We start from the raw sequence: 10544 nt of genomic DNA, 5'->3' as shown, positions 1-10544 counted from the left end.
TATTGTAACCCTAGTAACAGCAGCATTTGCACACTGACGATTCTTTGCCGCATTCATGCTATGCCAAAGTTTCCTCCAAAGCATTGACAACAACAACAACGAACAAAAATAAATAAAAAACAAAAACAATTTTATAAACTGTTGTAAAAATGTCAGTATAAAATCGCTTTAAAGTGGAGTGTTAATAGTTTTATTCGCTCATTTCGAGGTTGTTAATAAAACGATAAAGACGTGATTCGACTAAAATGTAAACAAAGTGTTGACGCTTAACAGAAAACGTGACAGCAGCAACAACACCAACAACAAAACTGTATGAAAAAAAGAAATGCCAACAAGAATCTCTCTAGCAAATGAACAGAAATTTCAAAAAATAAAATTAAATTGAAAAATAACTGCAACTAGTACATAACTGCGGATAACGGTAATAGGATCAAGTGTAACAAAGTGAAATAAGTTCGATCGATTCTAAAAAAACATAAAGTGATTTAGTTGAAAATAAATAGAAAAATAAAAACCCCAGCAAATATTTAAACGGATATAACGAGCTGAAATATTGAAAACATGATTTTTCAATTGACACGCAAAACTTTTCTCGCCATATTGGGATTTAGTTTTCTGATAGCGGCCATAATCGTTTTATGTTTCACCACTGCATCCATGTCGGAAATTGAAAAATGTTTCAGCACGGAAGTGGATACGGAAAATTCAACATTGGAATTAGTACATATTGTAAGTGACGAGTGTGAAAATTGTATAAAACTAAATAAATAAAAAACCAAAATTAAAAGTATGGAATATGCTGTAATGGATATGCTAATACACAAAATAGTTTATATGTAAAGCGTTTGGATATAAATTCAGAACTGACACAAAAAGGAATATCACAACAAATGCAACAAGTATATTTCACATATATATCGGAATTTTGAATAACAAATAATTAAGTATTGTACACAGAAAAAAAACTTTAAAAGGAAAATAAAGAATTTATCGATGTACATAAAGGATAAACACTGACTGCAAAATCAAAAATATATAAGCGATTTAAATTGGTCCCAATGAATAATGAAAAATTATAATGATCACATCAATAATTAAAATGTTCAATATAAACTTATCGGCATATTGATGTGCAATTAAATGAAAGTCCTTTAAAGTCCCAGAAATGAAAATGACAAGTGCCAATTTTGCTTTAAATCGCTTTAGATTCTAAAATATCACTTATATTCCACACCTGTCCAAATGGCGGTGCCGATGGCAAACTGAACCCAAAGATCCACAATTGTCAAAGTGCCTTTCAGGAACCTCAGTGCTCTGCCGATTTTAACACCTTTCAATTTACAATATTGATTATTATAATAAACTAGCGGGACCGGCAAACGTTGTCTTGCATAGCAATATTGTTGATGTATAATTCACATAACGATAACCCAATAGTAAGTTAGCTTTTTCTACCCTCCACGATTTGAGATAGTGCTCTGAAATTTGCACATACATTGCTACTACTCCTAGGTTCACTATTTAGGGTAGTCATATAACCGTACCTGGCAATATGAGAAGTTTTCACGATTTTTCAACAGAATGGGTTGTAATTGAGCAGAAAATATCCGTACCAAATATTATCAATATTGCCACATATTTCGGAGTACCGCCCATTTAACGGCAGCAATAAACATTACATATTTTGAAGATCTTGGGCACGGTTTACAACAGAATATCTGTACTTAAAATTATCAATATTGGCAAGTATCCAGGCAATCTCTTAATTTTTTGGTGTTTGGCTGTAATTTTATATATTGGATGACCATTGAGTAGAAAATGTTCCTTAACAATTTGTGCAAGCTTCGGAAAAGCCTCCATATAATGGCACTCCACATTTTTGGGGATTTGGGCACGTTTTTCAACCTAATCAGCTGTAATTGGTTGTTTTATTTGGTAGCATGCATCCTACTTAAAATTGTCAATATTGGTCCACTCCCCTGTATTTTAGGGATTTGGTCACGTGTTTCAACCAAATTGGCTGTAATTTTATATTTTAAATGATCAGTGAGTACAAAATCTCCTTACAAAGAATTATCAATATTGTTCCAAGTTTCCGGGGAGCACCCATATAATGGTAACCCCAATAATTTCTCATATGCTGTCAAATATTCCTACCAAAGATGTATATACCTCCATTCCCATTGTAGTAGCTAAAATATGTCATTCCGGGATATTGGAGGTGAGACACATTTCTGCAAAAAATTACCTATTTAGGTCCAAGTTTTGATATAGCAATACATACAGGTCTCGCCCCATTTTCGGTATTAAAAAGACATTGACCTAATCTTCTCATAGAGTTGGCTATTATTTGACATAAGGGATCGCAGAACATCATCCCAGAAGTTATGCACTATATTTAAAGGTTCTTACTCCCGTTTTCCAACCTGAGTGTTATCGGTAGTTGGCATGTTCAATACGAATAGGTAACATCGGACGGAGGTTTTGGTACAACCATCAAATTACATATTATGTTATTTTTCTAATATTGCTGGTTTTTTGTCGGCTGTTCTCTTTACAGCTGAACTTAATGATAGATTTTTGTAAAGAAAATATCTCGTATATCAGTTTTCTCTGTGATACACATTTTTGGTATATATCCCATATGCGACGTGTTCTGTTTATAAGTTCAAAGATATTGAAAAACGATTATGCATATAACCACCTGATTTTATATTTCCGTTGCATATCAACATTTAATTTACTTTAAGGAACAACATGTTCATATTATTTTCAAACAAATTAATCTAGGCATGGATCTTTGAATCCGAATACCCTGAATGACCACGAACTCGATTCAGAATGTCTTCTGATTTTCCGTCCTTGCATTAGTCCCAAAATGTACCTGTATTTTATGGAAAATGATCGCGTGTTTGAATGTACACGCGATCATTGTATGTACACGCGATCAATTATTTTTTGCATTCTCCCAAAAAATGTTTCAGTACAATGTCAATCCAATTTAAAGAAATTAAATATTTTGAAAATTTTCAATAAATGACAAATGTAGGCTTAAAGGAATGATACGCTACAAATTTTCGCCCAAACTACCTAAAAATAACAACTACGACGTGGTGCTATCAATATAGCTCGATACTAAATTCGCGGAAATGCAAATATGCTTTAAAATTCTTTTTTTGCAAATTTTTCGCGATTTTCAAAATTTTCTCACCTTTTAAACCTTCCCTGAAGATCCACGAACACTTCAAGACTAAGAAATAAGAAATAATTTTCAGTATTTCAGATTTGTTTTACAATTTTTATTCATGCTTGCATAAACAATTTTTTTTTTTGGTAAGAGATGTCCTTGAAAATTGTGGGTATAGATGAACTTTTAATATATTTTCCCATATGCCGATTTTGATCGTTACATTGGAAGCTGTATCACACATTTCAATATAATTCACTGCAGTATAGAATTTCGTGTTACAGTTGTGTTGGCTCTAAAACACATCGTTTGTATGACATTCACATAAAGTAACATTACAGTACAGTATCTACTATTTAATGTTTACGGTTTTATAGAAAATAAATTCATTTATAATTGAAAAATGTGCGCCGATTTAATATCAATTGTGCATCAAAGACAATTTTGTACAATGTACTGAAGTTAATATAAAGTTTCGTTTAAATGGTGCACCGCGCAGATGCAGACACAGCTTCCCTATTTATTTCAAACGGGTGTCTGATTGAGATTACATTTTGAAGAGTCTGACCTATGGAATAGCGTGTATCAAGTTTGCTCTTCATCGATTTATTTAAATTTGTCCGTTTTACGCAAACTACTCTTAACTTGCCCGAATGAAATAAAATTTAGCATAGGTTCCAGAAAGGCATAATAAAGACCACATTTTCAAGGTTTGAACGGTACCCACAATATTCAGTATTTATTTTATTTATTATTTCAATAAAATCGGCTGTAGCCCCCATATATGGTATTTCCCTTTGTACGGTATATTCTCATGTGGTGTCAAATCTTCCTACCAAAAATCTCCATTGTAGTAGCAGTAATACGTCATTACGGGATGTTAGGTCCATGTTTTGATATAGCTACTACATTCCGATCCCGTTCCATTTTCGGTATTATAAAGACGTTGATTGAATTTTCTTATGAAGTTGGCCATAATTTGGTATAATGGATTCCTGTGATAAAAAAAAACTTCTTCCCAAAATTATTGTTATTTTCAAATAAAATGGATGTTAAAATCAGAATTCTCTGAATGGACACGAACTCGATTCCGAATTCTTCTGATTTGCATTTATCCCAAAAATTAGGTGAATTCTTTGGAAATCCTTTCAGAAATTTAATTTGTGACAAAATTTAAAATTTATCAAACTTAAAAAAAAAAAATCTGACAAAAAAAGCAAATTGAATGTATGAATCTACATTTTATTTAGAAAACATTTGTATGGGAAATATAAAAGTCAGCTTTTTAGATATTTCCCGGTATTTATTCGGAGCTTCCCTGAAGCTCCACGAACATTTCAAGACTAAGATAAGAAAAATACGTTCAGCCGTTCTCGAGTTTTAGCGAGACTAACGAACAGCAATTCATTTTTATATATATAGATAGATAATAACATTATTATAATAAATAATAACATTATTTTAACTTTAAAATGTATGCGTTCAAGAACAATACAAGGTTATAATCAGGGACGAATGTTCAGGTTTAGGTTGTAAACGTCAAAAACGCCGTATGATTATCCTTTACTAGTCCTGACAAAAAACTCTAAAATTTTTGACATGGCATAATTATACAAGGTAGTCTCATTTGAGAAATTGATAATGGCAACACTTCTTAAGGGAACCCCCCCCCCCCCCCCAACGATTTTAATTTTTCAAGATTTTCAATGGGCTGGTAAATCAATACCAATGCTTGTTAAGGCTTGTAACTTTGCACATATATATTTGAAGATTTAAAAAAGAAGAAAAATAATTTACAAAAATTTTTATACCCTACACAACTATGTTGTCAGGGTATTATAGCTTTGTGCAGCTCCAAAAGTTTGTAACGCCGCGAAATATTGGTCCTAGACCCACCTTTAAGTATACCGATCGTCATATCACGACTAGCTGAGTCGATCTAGATATGTGTGTCCGTCCGTCCGTCTGTCCATTATAATTTGTAAACACGATACAGGCCACAGTTATGGACCAAATTCACGAAATTTTGCATGTAGAATGGGTTCTGGCCAATGAAAAGACCGGTTAATATTTAGGGGATGAAATGGACCAAAAACTTTATTTGTGTCGGTATTTTTGGTCGCTCCAGAGGCCGCAATTATGGCACAAACACCGTGAATTTTTGCATGGAGAAGGGGATCGGGCCAAAGAATAAGCATGCCTGTTTTGATAAAGATCGGTCAATATTTAGCGGGTCAAATGAACCCTGACTTTTGTGTGAAAAATGACAAAATTTGTATTTTATGGCGTATATATTTGCCCCTGAAGGACCAAGACCCGAAAAGTTGTTGGTATATCCAAGGGCAGTGGTTGGCCTTTAAATCGATACCATATTATATGGTCGCATGTACTCGGATGTGGGAGTTACACTTAAACATTTACAGGGGCTTATGTATTCAGATATTTTTAGTAACCCTTTACCACACTAGAGGGCAGAAATATAGCGCTGATTGCTTAAAAATGTTCCATGAAGTTCCAGTTATGGTCAAGGATAACGCCTATAATTTTCGATGACGATCAGGTAATTATATTGTGATGAAGTGGACCGAAAACTTAATTTTTTGTGTTTTTTAGATTCAATCTATAGGCTCCAATGGGAATAAGAAGATCACAACACAAGGGATGGGAATCTGGACAAGTAATTAGAACATTAGCAATAATTGTCGGCCTCTAGTTGGTCCAGATGGTTCAAATATCGCGAAATATTTCCCAAACTCAGAATATAAATGCACAGAAAATTAGTTTTTCGTGGAAGTTGTGTAGGGTATCATAAATATAATTTATTTGTTTGTTTACATTTTTCTGTCAAATGACGTTGACACTAGTATAACTTACAACAGCAAATTTCGATGTGGTTGTCGTATCGTTTGTTGTACAACAACACTTGCTGTTACCTTCTATTATTATACCATGTATCAATTTAAGGGAACCCCCCCATTCCTGATTTTAATTTTTCAAGATTTTCAAAGGGCTGGTAAATCAATACCAGTGCTCGTTAAGGTTTGTAACTTTGCATATATACATATATTTGAAGATTTAAAAGAGAAGAAAAATAATTTACAAAAATTTTTTGTTATTGTTTTGTTGTGGTTTTTTGTAATTAAAGAAAAGTCCTTACTTTTGTTGGCGGGCATGATAACTCCTCACTGGTACATTGGGATCACAAAATTCCAACGGTGTTAGAAAGAGTACATGTCTGGCTCTCGTATGAACTAGGATTATTGACTTCGCTCTAAAATTAACAAAATGGTGGACCTTTAAAAAAATAATTTTGGAAAATCGAAAATTGTTTACCAAAAACCAAGTTAAAAAATAAGGAAGATCTTCACCGATTGGCTTTATCCTAGTTCATACGAGAGCTATACACTCCCACAGAAACGTTGCAAAATTTGGAATCGGTTGGATTATTAGTTTTTGAGTCGTTTTTGAATCGTGCCCGCCATTCGCAAAAAAATGTTTAGAGAAAAACGCGTTTAAAGTTTGAGAAGCCCTTCAGCCGTCACTTGATGCTGACATAATAAATCGGCTATGTCTTCAAGAGTTCTTGAGATGTTCACTTGAGATTTTGTAGAGACATTCTTCAATCAGTGTAGATTCAAATTATATCAACAAAAATTTTGACCCCGAGAATGGGGGGGGGGTCCCCTTAATTTTATATATTTTTAATGTCATCCTCATGATGGAGGATATAAACCGAAAATGGAGTGATACCGTAATATGGGAACTATTCCAAAAATGGACCGATATTAATATTTATAGTGTGAAGATTTGACACATCATGTGAATCCAAAATATCAAATTAAAGTTAATTCGGCTGAAAATGACATACCCTAGTTAATATTTTTGGCAGGCAGATTCTCTGCCCAATATGAACCCAATACCACTTGATATGGTATTGCTCCTAAAAAGTGGACCAATATTGATCATTTTTAGTAGAAAGGTTTTCTGAACTCCAAAATACCAAATTACAGGTTCAAAATATTTTTAGTGCGAAGATTTGACACAAAATAACAGTCAAATCCAAACTGACTTTGTCATTCCACATTTTGAAATTTCTAGCCCTATAATGTTCCAGTAAAATCCCATATCTATTATATGTTCGTTCATCTATCCGCCTATTATAATCACGCTTATCATCATCCAAAGGAATTGAGATAGGAGCTGAAATTTGTTGTCTTTTGTCTGCTGTCAGTCAAGTTCGAAGATGGACCATATTTGCACAACATTCCAAAATCAGCCTATATGACGTATATTAAGATTAGTTAGTAGTTAGATTAACCCTGTAGCCGGCCAGCCCGCCTTTAGACCATGTGCAGTAAACACTTTGCAATGCAGAATTATTTATTTAAAATTATGTTCTAACAGAAAATATCAGTCAAGATATGATGTATACTCTTTTCAGAAGTGAAAATTTGCCGATGGATTAAAATGTATTAGCGCCAGAATAATTTTAGAAGAAGAACTATCTATTTCAAGTGCACCATATGCTTTAGTAGTTTAAGGACTTTGGGCACGATTTTCAACCATATTGGCTGTAATTAAATATTTTAGGTTTTCATTAGGTGAAAAATATTGGCGCACGTTAATTATTTGGTAGCAAATTTCATACGTATAAATATCGATTTTGTCAATGAATATATAGCGTCCATCTCATGGTATCATTGGTATTTTGAAAATGTTAAAAAAATTTGCCATCAAAAGTGGTTACAATTTAGAATTTCTTATTCATTAAATACCCCTTAATATTTGTCATTATTTGTTTTACAGGTTCTACGCCACGGCCCACGTACTCCAGTTGATACTTATCCCAATGACCCATATTTACATTCGAAATTTGAACCTACCGGTTGGGGGCATGTAACAAATGTATGAACATTATTTATTACAACTTGAACTAAATATAAATGTTCCTAATAATATTTTCATTTCACAGAAAGGAAAACGTGAACTCTATGAATTGGGTGAATTGTTGAATCAGCGCTATGGCAAATTTATGGAACCCTATTATACACCGGATGTATGTTGAATGTTTAGGAAATATTTCGATGGTCAATAATAATCGTATTTCTTTTAATGTATGGATTTTAGAAAGTACATGCCCAGGCTACAGCATCTCCGCGTGCAATGATGACTTTGGCAACCGTATTGGCTAGTATGTTTCCACCCAAAAACACGCCCATGGAATGGCATCCGGCGTTAAATTGGCAACCGATACCAATATTTTCTGAGCCATTAGATCAAGATTCGGTAAGGGGAATTGAAATGGAATTTATTTCCAAGTACGATAAACATAAATTATTATTACAGCTCCTTTTGGTCCGGACACCGTGTCCCCGCTATTTCGAGGCACGCCAAGAAGTACTGGAACTACCCGAAGTTAAAGAAGAACATGCTAAATATGCAAGTCTTTTCCGCAACTTATCATCTTTGACAGGTCTAAATATAACCGAAGCGGAACATATCAATTCCTTGTATATTACCCTCGAAGCTGAACGAGATTTCGGCCTACCACTACCAGAATGGACTAAAGATTATTTCCCTGAGAAAATGCAATTTATGGCCGAACAGAGTTATATCTATAATGCCTACACGCCGGAGATGCAAAAAATCAAAGGAGGTCCCTTTCTCAAGAAAATGTTCGATGAAATGTTGCGGAAACGTAACAATACTCTAAAACCGGCAGATAGGAAATTATTTATTTACACTGGGCATGATTGGACAGTGGGTAGTATTTTGTCGGCTCTAAATGTGTGGGAACGACAAATGCCCAGTTTTTCCGTTATGACAATATTTGAACTGCATCGAAATTTGGAGACTGGTGAATATTATGTGGAGGTAAGTTCAAGAAACTTAAAACAGAGATGAGAGAATTATTTTAAATGTATCCTAAAACTTTTAGATTTTCCTACGCAACAACGAAAAAGGCTGTCTGCACGAATTACGCCCACCTCATTGTCATCGTAAGTGTCCCCTAGATAGATTGGTGGAATTAAGTGCCGATGTCCTACCCAATGAACCCTATGAACAACGTTGCCGAGCCAAAAACAGTAATTTTGTGGAACCACCTCCAAGGTTGATTGATCAGTAGTTGGCCAACACTCTGACAGTGCAAACCGTGTGTTAACATTAGATAATAAGATAGCAACAAATGTGAAATACAAACATAGCTGGCCGGCCAGTTTTATGGTTTCGATACCAAGCGGTAATTAAATTTAATTATTTTGTAAAAAAAAACGCAAACAAAAGAGAAACACAATTAGAAGCCTTGTAATTAGATATGATATTTACCTTTAGATAAGGTGTAGTTTGTAGTTTACCATTTGTTAATCATTTTTTTTATTGTTGTGTTAATTCTGTCTTTTTTCAAGCTAATTAGCTATTCACTCATTGTAAACCATTCGCATTTTGAACTTGATCTTTTTAACGGTTGTTTAACTATGACAAGATATCTTTATCTTGATGTTAAAGCTTTCAAAAAAACTACAAGTTCAAGAGTAAGTTAAGTTGTTAATAAAAAAACAGAGCTTTGGTTTAACATTGTAGTAAATCAAAGCTTTACTTTGAGATACGATTGTAGTTCTTTTATTACAATAAAAGAGAATGTATTACGTATTTAAGAGAACTGGTAAGAGAAATGATTGTGGTAGTAATATCTTACAAAAAGCTTCACACAAAGCAACAGCAAAATTTTATTAAAAACGTTCGAATCGAACTATGTACGCCTTCCACCATGTTGAAGAAATAAGAATATGAAGCAATTCATTATTTTAAATAAATCAACATTTCTACGAATTGATGTAAATCTTATTTATCCTACTAGATTTAAGCTTATAAATGCAACCCTATTTTGGATTTAAAATGTAACTACAACCCTGTAAATAATCTTAGAATGTTATCGATCTTATCGATAACGATAAAACCAATTTTGTAGCCCAGAAAAGGGTAGAAAAGAGCGACGAAAACACAAGAAGTCACTCATTCCGCAATCTCCATTCAAACAAGATACATTGTTGTATCCATCTGATAAGGTTGCGCAGGCCCTCCACTATGCTGCGGAAATAAGAACATAATTAATTATCTATTTGAAAATCAATCGATTGTTTACGAACTATTTACAAGGACACTACATACATATAAATTATCCGAACATTTTTTTTTAATATTTTGATTGATCAACTCGTGGAGGTCTAAAAAGGAAAAATTCCACATTTTAGAATTCAAATTTATTCAATGTATATCTATCAAAAACATAAAAAACCATTTTGTTAGTCTGTTGTGGCCTTACATTTAACTAAATCTATTTAATCTTAACAAATTA

General features: G+C 33.4%; 1 protein-coding gene across 1 annotated transcript; it reads left to right on the top strand.

Annotated features, from left to right (window-relative positions):
- Positions 1 to 529: 529 nt before the first annotated feature.
- LOC133330480 (venom acid phosphatase Acph-1-like) lies at positions 530 to 9314 on the top strand. The gene is made up of 6 exons (XM_061538916.1): positions 530 to 729; positions 7994 to 8092; positions 8160 to 8243; positions 8315 to 8473; positions 8534 to 9061; positions 9126 to 9314. The coding sequence occupies exons 1-6, from the start codon at positions 562 to 564 to the stop codon at positions 9312 to 9314; spliced, it is 1227 nt and encodes a 408-aa protein (XP_061394900.1). The 5' UTR covers positions 530 to 561.
- Positions 9315 to 10544: the final 1230 nt, after the last annotated feature.

The sequence above is a fragment of the Musca vetustissima genome, unplaced genomic scaffold, assembly GCF_032173495.1.
Source record: "Musca vetustissima isolate MV318-11 ecotype Yass unplaced genomic scaffold, APGP_CSIRO_Mvet_v1 utg163574, whole genome shotgun sequence".
NCBI classification, from domain to species: Eukaryota; Metazoa; Arthropoda; class Insecta; order Diptera; family Muscidae; genus Musca; species Musca vetustissima.
Note: the sequence above shows the minus strand (reverse complement) of the source record. Positions and strands in the feature narration are given on the sequence as shown.

Bases quoted from the DNA above. Each gene is read 5' to 3' on its own strand.
- LOC133330480 (XM_061538916.1), top strand. From the start codon at position 562: ATGATTTTTCAATTGACACGCAAAACTTTTCTCGCCATATTGGGATTT. The intron at 730-7,993 runs GTAAGTGACGAG...TTTGTTTTACAG, and splicing joins CATTGGAATTAGTACATATT to GTTCTACGCCACGGCCCACG. The intron at 8,244-8,314 runs GTATGTTGAATG...TATGGATTTTAG, and splicing joins AACCCTATTATACACCGGAT to AAAGTACATGCCCAGGCTAC.